The sequence below is a fragment of the Dendrobates tinctorius genome, unplaced genomic scaffold (genome assembly GCF_039654945.1).
Source record: "Dendrobates tinctorius isolate UK_male_01 unplaced genomic scaffold, ASM3965494v1 ptg000022l, whole genome shotgun sequence".
In the NCBI taxonomy this organism is placed as follows: Eukaryota; Metazoa; Chordata; class Amphibia; order Anura; family Dendrobatidae; genus Dendrobates; species Dendrobates tinctorius.
In genome coordinates, this window is record NW_027361690.1 from 120,843,278 (window position 1) to 120,866,617 (window position 23,340).

General features: G+C 44.3%; 1 protein-coding gene across 1 annotated transcript in view; it reads right to left on the reverse strand.

Annotated features, from left to right (window-relative positions):
* Window positions 1-602: 602 nt before the first annotated feature.
* Window positions 603-23,340, reverse strand: part of LOC141084444 (gastrokine-1-like) — a 28,138-nt gene continuing 5,400 nt past the window's right edge. The window contains exons 2-6 of the mRNA XM_073569167.1: window positions 20,692-20,731; window positions 19,982-20,121; window positions 19,148-19,302; window positions 17,610-17,734; window positions 603-670 (exon numbers count right to left, since the gene is read on the reverse strand). Coding sequence (XP_073425268.1) covers window positions 603-670; window positions 17,610-17,734; window positions 19,148-19,302; window positions 19,982-20,121; window positions 20,692-20,731 — 528 coding nt within the window. The remainder of the gene's footprint in view (window positions 671-17,609; window positions 17,735-19,147; window positions 19,303-19,981; window positions 20,122-20,691; window positions 20,732-23,340) is intronic.

Sequence of the window (23,340 nt, forward strand, 5' to 3'; positions counted from 1 at the left end):
CTCCACAAGGAGAAACATTACCCCTTAGAACCCAGTCAAAGGCCTGCTCTGAAAAATTGAGATTCTGGTTTGGATTTTATCCTAAATTATATGGTAAGACTCTTTAAAGGGTCAATAATGACTTTTAGGATTGCTACTTCCAATAGGTGGCACTAGAGTTCAAGTCATCTGTCTATCTGAAGAGGCAATTTGCATATTTAATTTTTAAACTGGCATGCCAGACATGTCACTCTCCACAATTAGAAATGTTACCTCTTGGCTCTCAAAGGGATAATTTTATCTGCTTACCTAGGAAGCCCTACCTTTCTTATCTTTTGCTAAGCTTTTCTTAATGAAAAAAATAGATGTTTCACTCATACTCAATTAAGAAATCAGCTTGTTACCATTCTTTTTTAAAAAAAATTTCACTGGATTTCTACCGTTTTATAAATTTTTTTGTCTAAATATTATTATAAACTATACCTTTGTGTAATTTCATTTCTTTCCCTGGAAATACAGAAGCACAGAGGAGAAATTGACATTTTAAATAAATGCTTTATTGATAATATAAAAAAGACAGAACGTGAAAGGATTTTGTTGTGCAGTATAGCTGCCAGACTGGATTAAAAACAGAAACTGATGCCTCCAATGTCAATGATGCTATTGGTTTCACAGGCATAATACTCATCCACTAATGCATAGAAGAAAAGAAACATAAGTAAGAAAACACGCTAATATCAACAGTCACAATGGTCTAATAATATTACACTGTGCTATTGTCTCAATTTAATTTTAAGTATTCTCTATAACTATGAGATTATGTTCATTCACTCGATTATTCTCATTCTAATATACAGTATATACAGTGGGGAAAAAAAGTATTTAGTCAGTCAGCAATAGTGCAAGTTCCACCACAAATAAAATGAAAAAAAAAAACAGACAATGTGATTTTCTGGATTTTTTTTTCTCAGTTTGTCTCCCATAGTTGAGGTCTACCTATGATGTAAATTACAGACGCCTCTCATCTTTTTAAGTGGTGGAACTTGCACTATTGCTGACTGACTAAATACTTTTTTTCCCCACTGTACATGTTTCTCAATTAATAAAATAAGGATGATTAAATGGGTTGTTCGAAGAAAACAAGTTATCACGTATCCTGTAGATTGATCGGTTGGTTTCCGATCTCTGGAACCCACCCTGATTGGCAGAATGAGGCAATTTTGTCCCTGTTTGTACTGCTTAGCAGTGCGCATGCTCAGCCGCTGCTCCTGTCATACCTTATGAGGTTGGGAAACATTGAGCTCAACTTTTACTTGAAGACCCATATAGAATGAACTGAGCGGCTGGCAGGCATCTGATGTATTGCACCATTTTATAATCGGTATAAAAGTGCCCTGTGTGAGATAAATATTCCTGTGCCAATCGGTTCAAGTCCCAGCGGTTGGACTCCCACCAATTAGTAAGATATCATCTATCCAATAGATATCTTGTTTTTACCAGACAAACCCCTTTAAAGCTCACCCCAGAACCATCCAAAATCATCAGGATTATCCACTTTTGAAGGGAGTTAACTGAAATCTCAATCTTCTGCAGACCAGGACATATCCAGCATTAGCCAAGATTACATTCTTTCTGAAAATGTCTGAAAATTTTGGCAACTACAGTATGAACATGGAGGACCAACCATAAAAAGCTCAGAATGGCCCCCCAATTCCGTCACCCGGTGCTGGTTCATATTGTTTTAGTTCATAATTCATCTTACACGGACAGTATTTTGTATTTGCAAAGTATAATAACTAGAGTTGAGCGAAACGGGTCGAAAGAATTCAAAAGTCGCCGACTTTCGCCAAAGTCGGGTTTCATGAAACGAAACCCGACCTTAGCGTGGGGTCGGCCACGAGGTCGGCGACTTTAGCGCCAAAGTCACGTTTCAACAGATGCTTTAGCGCCCTTTTTCAGCCAATCAGGAAGAACGGACACTGTGGGCAACGGGATGACATAGGCAGCGGTCACCACCATCTTGGAGAAAGGCATGCAAGTGATTGGCTTGCTTTGTTGGGCGTCACAGGGAGTATAAAAGGGCGTGCATGCCGACCGCCATGTTACTCATGCTGATCTCAGAATAGGGAGAGCTGCTGCTGCTGATGATGATTCTGTAGGGAGAGCGTTAGGAAGGCAAAAAGGAAAAAAAAACTGCTTCTGCTGCTAGCGCTTTTCACTGTAGTTACTGTGCAGTGAAAGGTGAAGATTTTTGCTTTTGTGCAGCAGCGCTGGTGGTAATTAGCCTGCCTTTTGAAGGCTAGCTGCATTGCTGTGTGCACACTGGTGTTCAAACTGCTTTTTTAAAAGTAATCCAAATTTTATTGCTTTATCCTGGTAAGGTACTGAGCGTTCATTTTTTCACACACCGTACAGCGGTGTAAGCTCCTCACACAGTACCGTGTAACAGCTGTTATCACAGCCAAATTGAAGCTATCTAAGTGTGTGACTCTGTAAGGAAAAGCCGAGGAGTTTGTCCGTTCTTACAGACATGCACTAGAGTTGAGCGAAACGGGTCGAAAAAATTCAAAAGTCGCCGACTTTTGGCAAAGTCGGGTTTCAGGAAACGAAACCCGACCCTAGGATGAGATCGGCCACGAGGTCGGCGACTCACGCGCCAAAGTCGCGTTTCAAAAGTTTGTTTTGCGCTCTTTTTCAGCCAATCAGGATCCACGGACACTGTGGGCAACGTGATGACATAGGCACGGGTCACCACCATCTTTCAGAAGGGCATGCAAGTGATTGGCTTGCTTTGGTGGGCATCACAGGGGGTATAAAAGGGCGTGCACGCCGACCGCCATCTTACTTCTGCCGATCTTAGTATAGGGAGAGGTTGCTGCTGATTCTGTAGGGAGAGCGTTAGGCAGGGAAGAAGACAAAAAAACTGCTTCTGCTGCTAGCGATTTGGCCTGCACAACACACCAGTCACTGTGTGTGCAGTGCAAGGGGAGGCTATATAGTGGTGTATCAGTGGTGTTGGTTGTTGGGCTGCCTTTTAAGGCTTCCTGACAGGCTGGCATTGCTGTTTACCCACTGCTCCGCAAACTGCTTTATTAAAAGCAATCCCAATTTTTTTTTTTTGTCCTGCTGAGAAGAAAAAAAAACTGCTTCTGCTGCTAGCAATTTGGCCTGCACAACACACCAGTCACTGTGTGTGCAGTGCAAGGGGAGGCTATATAGTGGTGTATCAGTGGTGTTGGTTGTTGGGCTGCCTTTTAAGGCTTCCTGACAGGCTGGCATTGCTGTTTACCCACTGCTCCGCAAACTGCTTTTTTAAAAGCAATCCAATCTCCCTTATCCTCTAGTCACTTTTGTCACAGCTGTGCCATCGAGCCTGTCACATAGCGCTCAGATATTCATTGGGCCTCAAACAATCCAAAAGTGTCCAGTGTCCAAAAGTGTGTGCAGAGATTCAAAATCTCCCTTATCCTCTTGTCACTTTTGTCACAGCTGTGCCATCGAGCCTGTCACGTAGCGCTCAGATATTCATTGGGCCTCACACAATCCAAAAGTGTCCAGTGTCCAAAAGTGTGTGCAGAGATTCAAAATCTCCCTTATCCTCTAGTCACTTTTGTCACAGCTGTGCCATCGAGCCTGTCACATAGCGCTCAGATATCAGTGGGCCTCACACAATCCAAAAGTGTCCACTGTCCACAAGTGTGTGCAGAAATTCAAAATCTCCCTTATCCTCTAGTCACTTTTGTCACAGCAGTGCCATCGAGCCTGTCACATAGCGCTCAGATATCAGTGGGCCTCACACAATCCAAAAGTGTCCAGTGTCCAAAAGTGTGTGCAGAGATTCAAAATCTCCCTTATCCTCTAGTCACTTTTGTCACAGCTGTGCCATCGAGCCTGTCACATAGTGCTCAGATATTCATTGGGCCTTACACAATCCAAAAGTGTCCACTGTCCACAAGTGTGTGCAGAAATTCAAAATCTCCCTTATCCTCTAGTCACTTTTGTCACAGCAGTGCCATCGAGCCTGTCACATAGCGCTCAGATATCAGTGGGCCTCACACAATCCAAAAGTGTCCAGTGTCCAAAAGTGTGTGCAGAGATTAAAAATCTCCCTTATCCTCTAGTCACTTTTGTCACAGCTGTGCCATCGAGCCTGTCACATAGCGCTCAGATATTCATTGGGCCTCACACAATCCAAAAGTGTCCAGTGTCCAAAAGTGTGTGCAGAGATTCAAAATCTCCTTTACCCTCTATTCACTTTTGTCACAGCTGTGCCATCGAGACTGTCACATAGCGCTCAGATATCAGTGGGCCTCACACAATCCAAAAGTGTCCAGTGTCCAAAAGTGTGTGCAGAGATTCAAAATCTCCCTTATCCTCTAGTCACTTTTGTCACAGCTGTGCCATCGAGCCTGTCACATAGCGCTCAGATATTCATTGGGCCTCACACAATCCAAAAGTGTCCAGTGTCCAAAAGTGTGTGCAGAGATTCAAAATCTCCCTTATCCTCTAGTCACTTTTGTCACAGCTGTGCCATCGAGCCTGTCACATAGCGCTCAGATATCAGTGGGCCTCACACAATCCAAAAGTGTCCACTGTCCACAAGTGTGTGCAGAAATTCAAAATCTCCCTTATCCTCTAGTCACTTTTGTCACAGCAGTGCCATCGAGCCTGTCACATAGCGCTCAGATATCAGTGGGCCTCACACAATCCAAAAGTGTCCAGTGTCCAAAAGTGTGTGCAGAAATTCAAAATCTCCCCTGTCCTATAGACACCTTGTACCTTGTTTTACATTACTATATAGTTTGTTGGATTTTGTCTACATTTCTACCAAAAATGAGGAAGGCTGGTGGAAGAGGCCGTGGAATTGGGCAGGGGTTGGCAGCTGGTAATGATGGTGTTGGTGGTGGATCTGATGGTAGTGGCAAGAGCAAAATAGGACCGAATGCAGGAGGTGCTGACCCTGCGTCATCGTCTGGCTACATAAGGCCTCGAACGCTTAGTTTTCTAGGAGTTGGCAAACCGCTTTTAAAGCCAGAGCATCAGGAAAAAGTTTTGTCTTACATTGCTGACTCAGCCTCCAGCTCTATCGCCTCCTCATCTTCAGTTGTAAAAAGTAAAAGCACTGAGTCGTCATTGGAGGCTCATGTTCATGAACCACACCTTTCCTTGTGTCCTTCACCCCAACCAAGATTGAAGGATGACGCAGGCCATACTACTGATTACTCCATGGAGCTGTTTTCACATACCATGCCTGGATTATCAAGTGAAATGGTGAATTACCCAGGCCAAGATGAATCTGACATGGAGTGCACTGATGCACAGCCGCTGATGGATGATTCTGCTGGTACATTCACTCAGAGCACTACATTGTCCTCGCAGTGTACAGAGCCAGATTCTGACCCTGATGAGACTCAGGTGCCCCTTCCCGCACACTATACCACCATACACGGTGACACAGAGGAAGGTGCACATGACATAGAAGAGGAGGTGATGGATGACCCAGTTGTTGACCCAGATTGGCATCCATTGGGGGAAGAGGGTGCTGCTTCCAATAGCTCAGATGAGGAGAATCCACAGCAGACATCGACATCGCAACAGCTGTTATCTGGCAGGCCCGGAGCACTCCAAAGACAGGTTCCAAACATCAAAAGAGTTGCTGGACAGCTTGTCCAGAGGGTCAAAAGATCACAGCGTGCTAGGCCGCAAAATGTCTGCCAAAGTAGGAAGAGTGCAGTGTGGCACTTTTTTGAACAAAATCCTCATGATCAGGCCAAGGTTATCTGTAAGAAGTGCGCAAAGACCTTTAGCCGAGGGAAAAATCTGAAAAATTTGAATACCAGTTGCATGCTTAGACATTTAACCAGCATGCACTTGCAAGCGTGGACACAACACCAAACCTCAAGTGCCACATGTGCAACTGATCACAACGAAGGTAGTCAGCAACGCTACATTGTTTCCCCCACTGTAAGCCCACCGGTTAGCACAGCAGCAAATGTTGAGGTGTCGTTGCAAGGCCACAGCAGTCAGGGAATCCCACTGTTATATCAACGAAAGACTGATTCTAGGCCATCAGAAAGAACACCAACTCCATCACCATCATCAACCCTCTCTCAGTCCGCCCTGTCCACCGCTACTTCCACCATATGCAGCTCTCAAGTCCAGCTCACCCTCCCAGACACTATGAGTAGGTCAAGAAAGTACTCAGTCTCTCATCCGCGTACACTGGGTTTGAACGCCCACATTGCCAAACTAATCTCGTTTGAGATGATGCCCTTTCGGTTGGTGGAAAGCACAGCTTTCCGCGAACTCATGGCCTATGCAGTACCACGCTATGACCTACCCAGTCGCCACTTCTTCTCTCGCAAAGCCATCCCAGCCCTCCACCATCATGTGAAAGACCGCATTGTCCATACACTCAAGCAGTCAGTGAGCGGAAAGGTGCACCTCACAACTGATGCATGGTCCAGTCGGCATGGCCAGGGCCGTTACGTGTCCATCACTGCGCACTGGGTTAATGTGGTGGATGCAGGGTCCACAGGGGACAGCGGTGGTGGGACAGTGCTGCCTAGCCCACGGTATAGGAAACAGTTGGCTGTAGGCGTTCGACCCTCCTCCTCCAGAAGCGAAAGCTCGTCCACAGAGCGCAGTCGTACGAGCACTCCATCTGCAGCTGCCACTGTTGCACACGATGTGTCCCCCTATCGAGCAGCTAGTGGAAAGCGTCAGCAGGCTGTGTTGCAGATGATGTGTTTGGGCGACAGACACACCGCCGAGGTACTGGCCGAGTACTTGAAGCAGCAAACTGAGTCATGGCTGGGCAGTGTACATCTTGAGGCAGGCAAGGTAGTTAGTGATAATGGCCGTAATTTTGTGGCAGCCATAGCCCTTTCAAAACTCAGCCACATACCTTGCTTGGCTCACACCTTGAACCTGGTGGTGCAGTGCTTCCTCAAAAATTATCCGGAGTTAACAGCCCTGCTCCAGAAGGTGCGAAGACTGTGCGCGCACATCCGCCGGTCGCCTGTACACTCCGTTCGTATGCAGAAGCTGCAGCGATTGCTCCACCTTCCCAACCACCGCCTCATTATCGACATTGCAACAAGGTGGAACTCCACCCTGCACATGGTGGAGCGGCTGTGCGAGCAGAGGCAGGCCATAATGCATTTGTGGGAGGATACACGGCCAGGCACTTTGAGAGCAGACATGGAGTTGACAGGTGTGCAGTGGTCGAAGCTGAAAGACCTTTGTAAAGTCCTTCAGTGTTTTGAGGAATGCACACGGCTGGTAAGCGCAGACGACGCCATCCTAAGCATGAGCATCCCACTTATGCGTCTGCTCATGCAAACTTTGACGCACCTTAAGGAGCAGGCGTCTGCAGCCAATGTTGATGAGGAGGAAGAGGAGGAGGGAATCCTTGATGACATTCAGCCATTGTCTGCTCTGGGACCTCTCCTGGACGAGGTGGAGGAAGAAGAGGAGGAGGAGGAGGAGGATGATAGGGATGATTACGTAGGGGAGGAGGATGCATCTCGTGGGGCAAGTGAAAATGTTGGCGTGGCAAGGTCTGGTACAGGGTTTGTGCGTGACTGGAGGGATGTGGATTTGCCAGAAAGTGCTCCTCCACCCAGCACTCGCAGTGCATCATTGACACCGGGAACTTTGGCCCACATGTCAGATTATGCCTTGCGGATCCTAAAAAGGGACCCCCGCATTGCCAAAATGATGAACGATGACGACTACTGTTTGGCCAGCATCCTGGATCCACGCTATAAAGGCAAATTACAAAACATCATGCCACAGAAGAACCTTGACCTAATATTGGCTAATAAACAAGCAACTCTGGTAAATCGGTTGCTTGAGGCATTCCCAGCACACAGCAGCGGTGATGGTTCTCACACGAGCCGTACGGGCCGGGGGCAGCTTGGCAGAGGTGTTCGTGGTGCACACAGCAGAAGTGGCGTTGGAGACAGGGGTTTCATGACAATGTTGTGGACTGATTTTTCAAATACCGCTCACACAACTGGTAATACTGCATCGATGGAAAGTGACAGGAGACAGCAGTTGTCAACTATGGTTACAAACTACTTTTCCTCCCATATCGATGTTCTCCCACACAGGTCATTCCCCTTTGACTATTGGGCCGCTAAACTGGACACCTGGCCTGAATTGGCCCAATATGCCTTACAGGAGCTCGCTTGCCCAGCTGCAAGTGTGCTATCGGAAAGAGTCTTCAGTGCAGCTGGATCAATCCTGACAGAAAAAAGGACCCGTCTGTCAACCCAAAATGTGGATGATCTAACCTTTATTAAAATGAACCACGCATGGGTTTCCAAGGATTTTGTCCCACCTTCCCCTGATGACACATAGGGTGACAGAAAAATGGCTTGCTTTGGTCCACCTCTTCCTGGTACTTCACCTATTTCGCCTTTTGCATCAGCTGAATGTCCAACATCAACATATGCCACTTTCTAAAACTCCCTAACTGTGCTGCCTCCCCCCCCATGGCCGGGGTCACCACCTAGCGCACGACACCGTGCGAGTGCCGTTGCCCTGGACAGGTGGGTAGGCCGACTCTTGGGCGCGGGCACTGGCACAGGGTCCCTCATAGTGCAATCAAGTGTCTCTGACGGTGGTGGTGCACACCCGCCGTCAGACACACCGCTGTACTATGAGGGGCCCAGTGCCAGTACCGACGCCCACGAGTGGGCCCCCCTTGCTTGGGCAGGGCCCCAGCATTTGCAATCTTTACCTCTCCCTGCTCCTCCGCTGTGTAATCTGGGCCGTCAAATCCATACTGTGCCTGACACCGTCTGAGCCTGCCTCCTGAGACATATATTTTGAATGTGTACGCTATCCATACATGTTATCCAGGGATACGGTACCCTTTCTAACCTTTGTGCAATCACGTGCAATCCATACTGGGCCTAACACCGTCTGAGCCTGCCTCCTGAGACATATATTTTGAATGTGTACGCTATCCATACATGTTATCCAGGGATACGGTACCCTTTCTAACCTTTGTGCAATCACGTGCAATCCATACTGGGCCTAACACCGTCTGAGCCTGCCTCATGCTGTATAGACATATATTTTGAATGTGTACGCTATCCATACATGTTATCCGGGGATACGGTACCCTTTCTAACCTTTGTGCATTCACGTGCAATCCATACTGGGCCTAACACCGTCTGAGCCTGCCTCATGCTGTATAGACATATATTTTGAATGTGTACGCTATCCATACATGTTATCCGGGGATACGGTACCCTTTCTAACCTTTGTGCAATCACGTGCAATCCATACTGGGCCTAACACCGTCTGAGCCTGCCTCCTGAGACATATATTTTGAATGTGTACGCTATCCATACATGTTATCTGGGGATACAGTACCCTTTCTCACCTTTGTGCAATCACGTGTAATCCATACTGGGCGTGAGAACGGCTGGCGAGCTGTTAAGCAAGATACAGCACCTGTCCAGACAAGTACAGGGATTCCCTAGCGAGACTTATTTGATTGTTTTCAATGTTGGGACAGCAATTTTTGGGGAGCACTATACTCTGGAGAATGATAGATGGGGCCCACCATACACTGGAACATTCCAAAGGTGGACATCAGACACTGGAGCAGCATTTACAGGGCCCATTATACACTAGAGCATTAGAAATGGGGCCCATTATGTTTGGAGCATTATTTGGGCCCATAAGACAGTGGAGCTTCATCCATGGGGACCAACATATACTGTAGCATTATGTGGAGCTCATCATATACTGTTTCAAACATTATATGGGACCAATGTTTCTGTATGGAGAAATAGATGGGCCTCGTCATGAGATGTAAAAAGTGAGGTATTTTTCATTGTACTATACCGCTATTTCTCTGCCGTATCGGAGCATGATGAGTTGTGGTATGTGTTAAAGGGGCGCTCTTTCGCCCAGGGCACATGAAAACCTGGAGCCAGCCCTCCCCCCCACAGTTTGTAGCCAAATAACCCCCATTTTTCAGTGCGTAACTTGTATTATGAAGTTAATTAAGGTTGACAAGCTTAAGAAAGAAGAATTGATGCTTTTGGCATTCAAATGGGCACTGTAGGTGTGTTTCCTGTCCTCCTCTCACTGCCGACTTTTATTCCCCATTGACTTACATTGGGTTTCGTGTTTCGGGACGACCCCGACTTTTCCCTATAATCGGACGATCTTGCTCGACCCGACTTTTGGAAAAGTCGGGTTTCACGAAACGAAACGCGACCCTAAAAAACCAAAAGTCGCTCAACTCTAACATGCACCTTATAGTTTTGTCCGTTTTTCGAACAGTTTAAAGTAGTATATCTGCTGTTTGATTACATTCAAAACTAGAGAGAGACAGCGTGTGTCAGTCCGTATACAAAAACATGGAGCTTGACAATTTTACATACACCGTACTGCGGTGTACGTGTACGCTCCTCTCACAGTACCGTGTAATGGCTGTTATCATGGCCAAATTGAAGCTATCTAAGTGTGTGACTCTGTAAGGAAAAGCCGAGGAGTTTGTCAGTTCTTACAGACCTACACTCTAGGGAGATTCCAATTCTGCCCAATTCTATATACACCTTGTTGATTGTCATACACTAGGCAATTTCTGCCTGTCACATTGCGGTGTAATATACACAGGGCCTGACAGAATCCAATTGTGTCCTGAAGTCTAGAGAGATTCCAATTCTCCCCAGTCCTCTATACACCTTTCTTACACCATCCAGAATCTGCCTGTCACATTGCGGTGTAATATAAACAGGGCCTGTCAGAATCCAACTGTGTCCTGAAGTCTAGAGAGATTCCAATTATCCCCAGTCCTCTATACACCTTTCTTACACCATCCAGAATCTGCCTGTCACATTGTGGTGTAACATAAACAGGGCCTGACAGAATCCAACTGTGTCCTGAAGTCTAGAGAGATTCAAATTCTCCCCAGTCCTCTATACACCTTTCTTACACCATCCAGAATCTGCCTGTCACATTGCGGTGTAATATAAACAGGGCCTGACAGAATCCAACTGTGTGTTGAAGTCTAGAGAGATTCATATTCTCCCCAGTCCTCTATACACCTTTCTTACACTATCCAGAATCTGCCTGTCACATTGTGGTGTAAAATAAACAGGGCCTGACAGAATCCAACTGTGTCCTGAAGTCTAGAGAGATTCAAATTCTCCCCAGTCCTCTATACACCTTTCTTACACCATCCAGAATCTGCCTGTCACATTGCGGTGTAAAATAAACAGGGCCTGACAGAATCCAACTGTGTCCTGAAGTCTAGAGAGATTCAAATTCTCCCCAGTCCTCTATACACCTTTTTTACACCATCCAGAATCTGCCTGTCACATTGCGGTGTAATATAAACAGGGCCTGACAGAATCCAACTGTGTCCTGAAGTCTAGAGAGATTCAAATTCTCCCCACTACTATATACACCTTGTACCTTGTTTTACAGTACCATATAGTTGGTGTTTTTTTGGGTACATTTTCCCCAAAAATGAGGAAGTGTGGTGGAAGACTCCGTGGAAGTGAGCGGGGGTTGGCAGCTGGTAATGATGGTGTTGGTGTTGGTGGTGGATCTGCTGGTAGTGGCAAAACAAAATAGCACCTAATGCAGGAGGTGTTGAGCCTGCGTCATCATCTGGCTCCACAAGGCCTCGAAGGCTCCCTTTTCTGGGAGTAGGTAACCGCTTTTAAAGCCAGAGCTTCAAGAACAAGTTTTAGCTTACATTGCTGGCTCAGCCTCCAGCTCTATCGCCTCCTCTTCTGAAGTTTTAAAAAATAAAAGCACTGAGTCATCATTGGAGGCTCATGGTCATGAACCACACCTTTCCTTGTGTCCTTCACCCCAACCAAAATTGAAGGATGCAGCAGGCCACACTACAGATTACTCCATGGAGCTGTTTTCAGATACCATGCCTGTGTTATCAAGTCAAATCGTGAATTACCCAGGCCAAGATGAATGCACAGCCACTGATAGAGTGCCAGTACCGACGCCCACGAGTGGACCCCCCTTGCTTGGGCAGGACCCCAGCATTTGCAATGTTTACCTCTCCCTGCTCCTCCGCTGTGTAATCTGGGCTGTCAAATCCTTCACTGGGACTGCCACTAATTTGGTGAACTGATAGAAGATGATGGTTAAGACGTAGCTATGCCCTGTCCCGCTGGCCGGGCTCTAGCTTCAGATGATCAATGGCTTCCATTTCTTATGGACGTCGACTGACAATGAGATGCAGTTGTGGTTTCTCATCAGCTTTCACAGTTTTCCTACCCACAGACGTGTGACATTCCAGCGCACATTTTTAAATGTGCCCTCTCATGCCAATCCAATTGAATCGCCTACGGCCTGTGGCTTCTGTGTTTTGCACTCCAAAGTTACGTGACAGATCATGATAGGCAGTGAGCATCATGTTTACATCTCTCCCTGTGATCAAAATTGGATATGAGTAACGGTGATGGGATCAACGGTACTGCGATACAGCAACACTTTCTTCACAAAGAAAGGTTTTTGCTGTCTCCACACACTAATTAATTGAGGGTCAGCATCACCTCTGAGAATTGTGACGGAAGTTTTTCCCGTGAATAGTAATTCCTAGATTTCTGCAATCACTAGACTTTTTGTCAGTAATTGCATGCATCTCATTTCCTATTGCGGAGAGTCTGGACTGTCTTACTGAGACAGAAATATATATGAAGATTAAAAAATACCACCAAAAGTGTATACTGGTGTATGCTTCAAATACATTTCCTTTTTTCGACTTTTTAGATTGTTGTCTAATCCATACTGAGAACACGGAGATTTTAAATGTTTAAACTATACTATATATACCTGCTATCCAGTGATAATGTACCCTTTCTCAACTTTGTACAATCTGGTCAAATCCATACTGGACCTAAGAACGTCTGAGTCTGCCTCCTGATCTATAGACATATATTTTGAATGTGTAAACTATACTATACATACCTGTTATCCAGTGATACGGTAACCTTTGTCACCTTTGTCCAATCACGTCTAATCCATACTGGGCCTGAGATCGTCTGAGCCTGCCTCCTGATGTACAGACATAGGTTTTTAATGTGTAAACTTTGGTATACATACCTGTTATCCAGTGATACGGTACCCTTTCTCACCTTTGTCCAATCACATCTAATCCATACTGGGCCTGAGACCGTCTGAGCCTGCCTCCTGATATATAGACATATGTTTTTAATGTGTAAACTATGCTACATATATACATGTTATCCGGTGAAACTGTACCCTTTATCAACTTTCTAGAATCTTGTCGAATCCATACTGGGCCTGAGAACGGCTGCCAAGCTGTTAAGCAAGCTACAGCACCTGTGGTTTGGACATGTAATTTTTTGCATTTTTTCAGGAATGCCGGTTAGGCCTAATTCAGGAATTGCGGTTGACCTGCACTTACTGGGAAATCATCGTTCGCGGGGAATAATTGGAATCACAGATCCCCATCACTAACGGTGTTCAGCGGGTTATCTGCACCTGTAAGCGACAAAAGCTGGTCCTTTCAGTGTAGCATGCATGCAGCCCCAGACATGTAAGGCCATGATAGACCTGTTATTGCTCGATCTCGCATGCCAGAGCCTCGCGTATCCCTCTAGTAAGCTTGACGCGTACCGCGGGGGCATGCCGGAGTCTCATTCGTTAACGGAATAAAGCTGACAAATCGCTAGCATAACTACAAACGGACAAAACCACACCACACACAGAATCGACAAAACTTTCAATGTGTGCATCTTTTCTTGAGGTGGCATGGTTGTGGTTTCCCAAGTGGAGTCCAATTAAGCCGCAGGCTCCACTCCTGGTGGTGCCCTTTTGGACATTCCTTTAAGGTTCAGCTTTGCAATCATGCTGCCCCCGGAAAGCAAACACTTTGCCTTCATGGACGCTGTTTGGCGGTTCGTGGGAATAACGCCGCCCGATCGCCAGTTGGCATAATTTATTGGTGGGAAGTCCGACGGTATATGATAGTGTTCGATTTCAGAATTTTTTTTTCTTTGGTTTGTATTTTACATTTTTATTCCAGCCCTTCTTGACTTCATAAGGGCATGACAAGCCTATATCTGTGTCTCCTCCACCTCCTCCTTTTACTCCTCTACCTCTTTTCTAAATGTAGTTGCTCTTTTCCATATGTTAATTTTTGTCTTCTAAGCATTTTTTCGGCTTTGGGACACCTTTTAAGGTGTTTTGTAATTGTTTTCTATGTGTTTGTATGTGTTTGTGTTTGCCTGCCATTGTTTTCAATGTGGTTCGACGAACATTCGACGAACTTGCCTCATGTGCGACGAACCAAAACACTAGCGGTGTGGCTCAACACTACTCCTGATATATAGACGTACATTGTTAATGTTTATACTATGCTATATATACCTGCTATCTGATGATACTTTACACTTTGTCTACTTTTTATATTCTTGTCTAATCCATACTGAGCCTGTGAGCGTCTCTGTGTGACTGATGGAATATATATGGAGATTGACAATTATCCTTTGACTGAATAGAGCTGTACGCTTCTGATACAGTGCCATATATCTGATGTTATTTTGTGTCTATTTTGAGCTAAATTTTGAAGTTTGATGGAAGAGGCCGCGGACGTGGGGGGGCCAGCTGGTGCTGATGGTGGTGGTGCATCTGCTGGTAGTGGCAAAATCACAATAGCAAGCTAAGGCAGGAGGTGTTGAGCCTGCGTCATGGTCTGACTCTGGAACGCCTGAAAGGCTACCTTTTCTGGGAGTAGGTTAACCGCTTTTAAAGCCGGAAGCATGAGGAACTGGTTTTGGCTTATATTGCCGAAACAGACTCCAGCAAATATGGCCTCCTCTTCTGAAGTTTCAAAAAATGCAAGCACTGAGTCATCAAGTGCTGGCTCCTGGTCAGGAAGAACCCCTTTCCTTGTGTCCTGCACCCCCACCCAAAGTGAATGATGCAGCAGGCCACACTTCACATTAGTCCATGTAGCACTTTCTATCATACCATGCCTGGGTTATCAAGTTAAATCGTGAATTCCCCAGTCCAAGATGAATCTGACATGGAGTGTGGGTGGCCAGCCAGGGCAGTGGGGTTAATCGGTACCGGGCCGGTGTCTCACAGGGATGTGTCATGGTGGTGGTGACCCGTTCCATGGCCCTGGGCGTCCATGCAAAGGGGTGAATTACGTTTATAGGTGAATGATACGTAACGCCACCTGTGGTTTCTGACATCTTTGGGACAGATGTTGTGGTGCAGCTAAGATGTAGAAGCCCTGCACAGGTAGGGCCGTAGTCGCAGGGCAGATGAAAGAGTTGGTAGATGGTGTGCAGTGCAGGATGTAGCAGAGCCGTGCGCCAGGCGCAGGAGAAAGATGACAGACACAGTCGTGCAGTTCCTTTACCTGTACTTGGTAAGTGCCGTCCAGGACCCAGAGTACAGATGGAGAAGGAGTTGATCAGCCTGGAAGCCAATTTGGAATTCTCTCTCTGCAGATAGGTAGTGTGGCCTCCGTTCTAGCGCTTATCTGAGGTACTCGCAGTGCTGAGTTCAATGAAGTTCCCCCTGTTGACTCTCTTTTGGAACTCTCTCATATGGCAGGCAGCCGTAGCCTTTTCCTTCTGGCTCCCACATGTCGCTGCTGGGGCCTCCGAGCCTTAGTTGGGTACAGAGCATTTACAACTGCTACTTCCTCCGGTTTCGGCTGCAGGAACGTCAGTGTCCCTACAAACTCATAGACCGGAATCCGAACAATGCGCTCCAGCTAGGAGTGAGCCTTAACTCTGCTCATCCTCCAGCTCCCCTTCTCACGTCCAGACACTTCCCCTTCCCTTCTCAGACTGCCCTAACTTACCTCTTCCCGACCACAGAGAGCAGATCCTCAGCAGTCAGGTTCAGAGGTCTCCCAGCTGGCCTGGAGTGGGAAATGTGTTGTGTGTTGGTTTAACTGCTAGAGAGATGCTTCGTTGCTCCCAAGCATGACATCACACTCCCTAGGAGGAAGGTAATGCCACTGCGGTGACCGTAATCGGGGGGGCGCCACAAGTGCACTGATGCCCAGCCACTGCTAGATGATTCTGCTGGTACATTGACCCAGACCACTACATTCCCCTCTCACTGTACACAGCTAGAATCTGACCCTGATGAAACTCAGGTTACCCTTCCCATATACTGTACCACCTTACACGGTGACAAAGAGGAAGGTGCAGATGAAAGTGCAGGTTCGGCCCGCCCGCCGTCAGACACACCGCCGTACTATGAGGGGCCCTGTGCCAGTGCCATCGCCAATGAGTGGGCCCCCCTGCTTGCTCAGGATCACAGCACTTGCAAAGTTGAAATACTTACCTCTCCCTGCTCCACCGCCATGACGTCTTCCTTGTTTCCTGACAGTGATATTCTAATCAGAGAGCGCAATGACATCACGTCTATACGCCCAGACTAGTACAGGGATTCCCTAGCAAGGAGACTTATTTGAGGAGACTTATTTAATTGTTTTCAATGTTGGGACAGCAATTTTTGGGGAGCACTATACTCTGGAGAATGATATATGGGGCCCACCATACATTGGAGCATTCCAAAGGTGGACATCAGACACTGGAGCAGCATTTACAGGGCCCATTATACACTAGAGCATTAGAAATGGGGCCCATTATATATGGAGCATTATTTGGGCCCATAAGACAATGCAGCTTCATCCATGGGGACCAACATATACTGTAGCATTATGAGGAGCTCATCATATACTGTTCAAACATTATATGGGACCAATGATTCTGTATGGAGAAATATATGGGCCTCATTACTCTGTATAGCGCACTATGCGGTGGCCATAATACTGTATGGAGTAATATACTGTCCGTTTTTGGAGCTATTGGAGAATTTAAAATGGATATCAGTCATGAGATGTAAAAAGTGAAGTATTTTTCATTGTACTATACCGCTATTTCTCTGCCGTATCGGAGCATCATGAGTGGTGCTATGTGTTAAAGGGGCGCTCTTTGGCCCAGGGCACATGAAAACCTGGAGCCAGCCCTACCCCCCCACAAATTTAGCCAAATAACCCCCATTTTTCAGTGCGTAACTAGTATTATGAAGTAAATTAAGGTTGAAATGCTTCAGTAATAAGAATTGATGTTTTTGGCATTCAAAAGGGCACTGCAGTTGTGTTTCCTGTCCTCCACTCCCTGCCGACTTTGCTTCCCCATTGACTTGCATTGGGTTTCATGTTTCATTCGGCCTTCGACTTTTCACAAAAATCGTCCGATTTCGTTCGACCCGACTTTTGCGAAAGTCGGGTTTCATGAAACCTGACTCGACCCGAAAAAAGGCAAAGTCGCTCATCTCTAATAATAACATTTTCCTGTTTTTATCACTTCCAGCTTCTACAAATTGATATATCTGGAGGTTTTCTGCAGAGAATATTTGAAAAGTTGCATTTAATTATATTAATCAGTCATTGCTTGTCAATCCATTGGGTCTGAATAAATAAATTATGATGCTATAAAGTAATGAAAGAAACCTCGACGAAAAGAAAATTAGTCATTTCAAGATTTCACAAAATGTTTCCACCTTATGATCACAATAAGGCTTTTGCCATACACTAAGTTACATTATGTCATTAAAAGGCATTGAGAACTCACCTTGATTTACATCCGAAGTGTAGGACGGTATTCCCCGGCACAGGGCTTCAATATGGGCTCCATACATGCCAATATTAGCAATGGGAACACTGTTGACATTATACTTGAAGAGATGCGTGGGTGGTCTTCACCTAAGAGTGAAAATAAGTTTCCAACTCTTTCAAACGTGTAATTATAATATTATCTTATATTAAAGGGACTATATAACAATGACAGACTCTGTCCTAGGCAGAGCCTCCCTTCTAAGATTGATGGATCTAGCACTTTGATGAATTACATGGGTGGCCATTCGTTTAATTTCTACTTAACAAGGGATTGTCATCAAGAGAGGACATGTTTTACTCTCTGTCTCTATCATGACAAGAGTCTTCCAATGGAGGAATATGTTTGGATGATCTTTGCTACTTCATATCACCACAAAAAAGGTATATCCAAGCCTATTATCCCGATGGAAGAAATTTATATGGATAGATATATATATATCCCTGTGTGTGCTGCGGCCTGCCCAAATTAGACAGAGTCTTATTGAGCGCTCAAGGAAAGAAAGACGCCAAGCCTAATTAGCAGCAATCCTTTCCAGCAGAACTCTGGAAGTTTATTGAATATTCTTGGTTTTATTAGCTCGTACAAAGGAGTGGTTACTCATTAACATAAAGGCTGAACTTCTTATCTAATTGGTCAGTTTAAATACATGAACATGACTGTCATACAAGCAATGTTCGTGGTCACCTGGCAGCTCCAAACTGTCTACCACAAACAGGCTCGGCTCCAGCTACTCAGTTCCCCAGTACCCAGGGGTTGCCCTTGACTTAAACATGGGTGCTTGGGCCACAGAGTCAGCTGCTGTTTCACTGGTGCAAGCTGGCAAGAAGCATAGTCAGGTAGCTGGGTCAGATCCAGGAGGTAAGGGAGGTGCAAAACTGCCAAGCAAGCTGAGGTCATTGAGCAGAATAAATCAGAATAAAAAAATTGATGCCCAGAACGCAGGTAAAACCAGGAAGCTCAAACATTGACTGGCAGTATGAAATGCCTCTCAAAAGTTTATGTAGTGTACAATCTCACCCAGTGCTGACAACATGAAGAAACCCAAACAAAAATATCACCATAGGTTCTGGACTGGCAGAAGCAAAAGTATCATGAATAAAATATGATTACTGCTGTCAAGCATCATCCGCAACAAGGTTGCGGTGTCTCCTAGCGGCCGAAGCGGAAACCGGCAAAGATGTTTCAAGGATACAGTACTCAATTTGATGAAGTTAATGTAATGAATTTAGCCCTTGTTATTGCAAGAGGATCAGGTTTGCTCAGTGTTTTTATTGGCGGACACAATGCACTATGATTTGGAAATGTATTAAAACCATGAAGCCATCGAAACAGGGCACATTGGCATCTAAAGTCTTGAAGATTAGGACTTTAGTGGTGTCAAGCAAAACCTGAATGCATTTTTACCTATGTACTCATCACCTTAGCTAAAATATTGTCCAGAAAGTCATAAAATCCTTGCGAGATAAATTGAAATTGATCAAATATCCTTTTACCCAAATATACTGTGTCTAGTTATAATATTATGAGAGTAAATGACCGATCTCCTTACTGGTTTCTGTTGGAGACCTTCCAGGTGAGGGAAGAGAGTGTTATCAATTTTTGTCACCACACACATCTTCTTTCCATAGAATCGGGTTGCAAACATGCCCTTAAGTTAAAAGGATGAAAACAGAGGTTACCCATTCAGCAATTGCATGGATATTGTGATTGTAAATTTACAGTATTAAATAGGTTAAAGGGGAAGAATAAAAAAATAATATAACTAATAGATGCAAACCGGTCTTCATCTCTTGTTGGGTTTTACAAATTATGTCTTTCCTCCTCCCCTGGCACACCAATGCTTTAACATACAGTAGCTAAAATCCAGACTTTATAGGGATTGTATGATAGAGTGACGGTTCATTTGCTAATAAAAAAAAATGATTGGCTACATGCAAGTTTAAACAGGCTGAACGCATTTACATGCGTATAGAGCATTGAATATTATTGTTCTCGGCAGCACATGTCCTAATTACACAGGGGGATGTGCTGCTGAGAAGAATGATTTCTAAGCAAGCTTAAAAATCATTTTATCTAATGAACAAGTGCTTTTCTCTTTGATTGGATGAGCGGTGGCCTGTTTAGACTGGCCGGTAATCAGGAAACAAGTCGTCCTAGGAACAATTATCGACTAGTGTAAATGCAGCATTGGAGATAAAAGTTTCAGTCAATGCGGTTTTCAATTTTTCAAAATAAAAGCGTAATGGCTATATAATAAAAGTATTAATAGAAATAATAATAATAAGTTTAAGCAGACAAATGTCAGGATGGCTTAGACAAGTACTCACTTTCCTGTAGTCAAAGATGGAATTCCATGAGTTGCAGCCATTCAGATGGTTAATGTTGGCCACTTGGTCCTGCTTGCTGATATTCACCATCTGATGCACATTATGACCTACATTCCCTTGATTGTTAATATCTACCGTATATTCTGTGGGAAAATATTACAAAGTTACTTACAATTTTCTAAAATACCAAACGAAAACAAGAAAAGTATGAAAATGAGAATCTAACAAGGGATAGGTACCAAGTAGTGATGAGCGAGTATACTCGTTGCTCGGGTTTTCCCGAGTATGCTCGGGTGTCCTCCGAGTATTTTGGCGTGCTCGGAGATTTAGTTTGTGTTGACGGAGCTGCATGATTTGCGGCTGCTGGACAGGCTGAATACATGTGAGGAATGCCTGTTTGTTAGGGAATCCCCACATGTATTCAGGCTGTCTATTAGCCGTAAATCATGCAGCTACTTTGACAAACACTAAATCTCCGAGCACGCCAAAATAGTCGGCGGTCACCCGAGCATGCTCGGTAAAACCCGAGCCACGAGTATACTCGCTCATCACTAGTGGCAAGAACATATCAAAGCAAGTATGTAGCCAGATTACACAACAGTACTGCTTCAGAAATAAGGGCAAAAAAAGAAAATCAGAAGCAGAATTTACCCAGATTATATGTAAAATACATAATAATATCTAATAGAATATTATAGAGGTTTTTACATCAATAGCAAGCAGAGATCCAAGGAGAGCAGCAAAAATCACCTGAAATGGAAAAATATCAAACATTTTATTCTACTATGTTTATTGCTTTCTTCTTGCCTTAAAGGATTACTACAGTTTTAGCAAACACAGACTGTACTGTATAATGCAAAGTGATGCAATGGTTTTGTATACTTTTCTATAAATTTTTCCCAATATTAATATTATTCTTCACAATATTAACACTACAAAATAATCCTATTGTTGCATACACATTAAATGGGAGTATACTCGGGACTACAGAACAGGAGAAGGACTTGGGTATTGTGGTTATAAGTAAGTTGAGCAGCAGTACGAAATGTCAAGCAGCAGCTGCAAAAGCAAGCAAGATTTTAGGATGTATAAAAAGAGAGATAAGATCCTGCTATCCCAACGTATTGTTATCCCTTTATAAATCACTGGTGAGGCCACATCTAGAATATGGGATCCAGTTTTGGGCTCCACATCTTAGAAAGAATATACAGAAGTTACAGTCAATTCAAAGGCGGCAACTAGATAAATTACAAAGGGTGGAAGGCCTCTCATATGATGAGAGGTTGGAAAAGTTGGGCTTGTTTAGCTTAGAAAAAAAGACGCCTCAAATGAGATCTCATTTATATGTATAAATATACATCTGATTAGTACAAAACACTGGCACATGACTTTTTCCTACCAAGGGCCACACTAAGGACCAGGAGGCACTCATTGCGGTTTGGAAGAAAGGCAATTCCGGTAGCTAAATAGGAAAGGGTTCTTTACAGTTAGAGCAGTCAGACTGTGGAATGCCAACCACAATAGGTAGTAATGGCAGACACTATAACAGCTTTTAAAAAAGGGCTGACGATTTCCTCAGTGCACATAACATTGTGGGTTATAGATAATCTGGTGACAAAATGTATAATTGATGGAGGAAGGTTGAACTTGTTGGACCCTGGTCTCTTCTTACAGACATTTAGTAGGAGTTTTATTCACTGTTTTCTTGCAGAAAATAAAATTCTTTTCCAGTTGTTCTAAAAGATGCTGGCACACATCTGTCAGGGTGTTACATGACCAGGACAGATTTTTATTCCCTCCAGGCAGCAGTGAAGGTGCAAATTGAATGACAGAAGTCTTGAAAACCGAAGAAATTATTCTAAATGGAATATATAAAATGCCATTGTACTACCAAGAACCTTTATTTCTTAAATGGTACTATCAAATTTAATAAATACCATTGAGGTTGCATTAACAAAAGGTCATTCAGTTCCCAACCTGTTTATCGTACATTTCATATTTTCCAATAAATTGGATGTTAAGCAATCCCACATAGACTCTACAAACATCAAGCAACCTACTATGTCAGTGCCGCCATTACTGCAACTCTATGACCTACTGTACCTGCAAGCTTCATATTGCAATAATCTATATTTTATCCACTTGTCATATAAGGTATTAATCATTTCAGTAGTAGATACATACCAAGGTTTTCAATTTGTTTTTTCACCAGGTAGAGAAGTTTAGAATGAAAGGTACAGACCCCTCTCTTGTGCTCCTCTATATATAGAAGAAAAGGCAAACAAATTATCAGACATAGACATTTTGCTTTGGAAAGTGTCCACTATATGAAAAAAAGGCTCAAAGTAACTTTTATCTTATTAAATAGATATGGAAATGCTTGGTTTGATAATGGTTCCATTATTTTTGGTTCATATTGTGAATATAAGGTATGGTGTCTGGCCAAATCACGAGTTGCATAAGAACAATATGCCAAAATGTGAAATTAGGAGTAACCACTCAATGATCCAAAAACCATAGAGAAAAATCTGTGAAATTCGGTTATGGGTAGTGGACCACTGCACTGTGTGGGACGTTATGTATTAATGCTATTTTTGACTATCTGTTTACCAACTACTATTAATAGGTAATAACATATCTTGAAGAGAACTAATGATATACACTGATCACTAATGCAATAAATACTGAATGAATCTCAGATTATTATCTATGGTTACTGGAGATGAGCGAATCAATTCTAAACTAATTGAATTGGCTAACATTTTGGGGGGGATTTGATTTGTCCAAATCCACAAAAATGTCAGCCAGCCAGGCACACATTCACTAGATTATGAGAGTCTAGAAGGTATTAAAAAGAATAAGTTCTGATACTGACCTCTCTTCGGCCCTCCACACGTCTATCCCACCAATGTCGATGCCTGTCCAGTCCTCTGATTGGCTCCTCTCTGGTCTTCTCTTTCCTTACGGTCTTCTGGCTAGTAGGCTCCATGGAGATATGTGGAGAACACTGTATGACCATGAAATGGGACACTACACACTTTATTAACATTAATCACGTGCATTGTACCATCCATGTTCACGTGTGACTTGTCAGCATAAACATCCATCAGAAGACTGCAGAGGAGTCAATAGGAGGACAGGGCAGGGGAGATAGTGTCGGGACAGGTATTGCGAGGGCTGAGGAATAGGGATGAGAGAACCCAAACTGCAAAGTTTGGGGTTTGTACCAGACACCTAGGGTCTGGTACAGAACCACGAAAACAGACATCTTACTGTACGTCCATGTTACTGTACTTGTTTTGCAGAGTAATAAAGCTTGTTTAAAGGCTGCAATGCAGGCAATCAACAAGCTTTTCAAA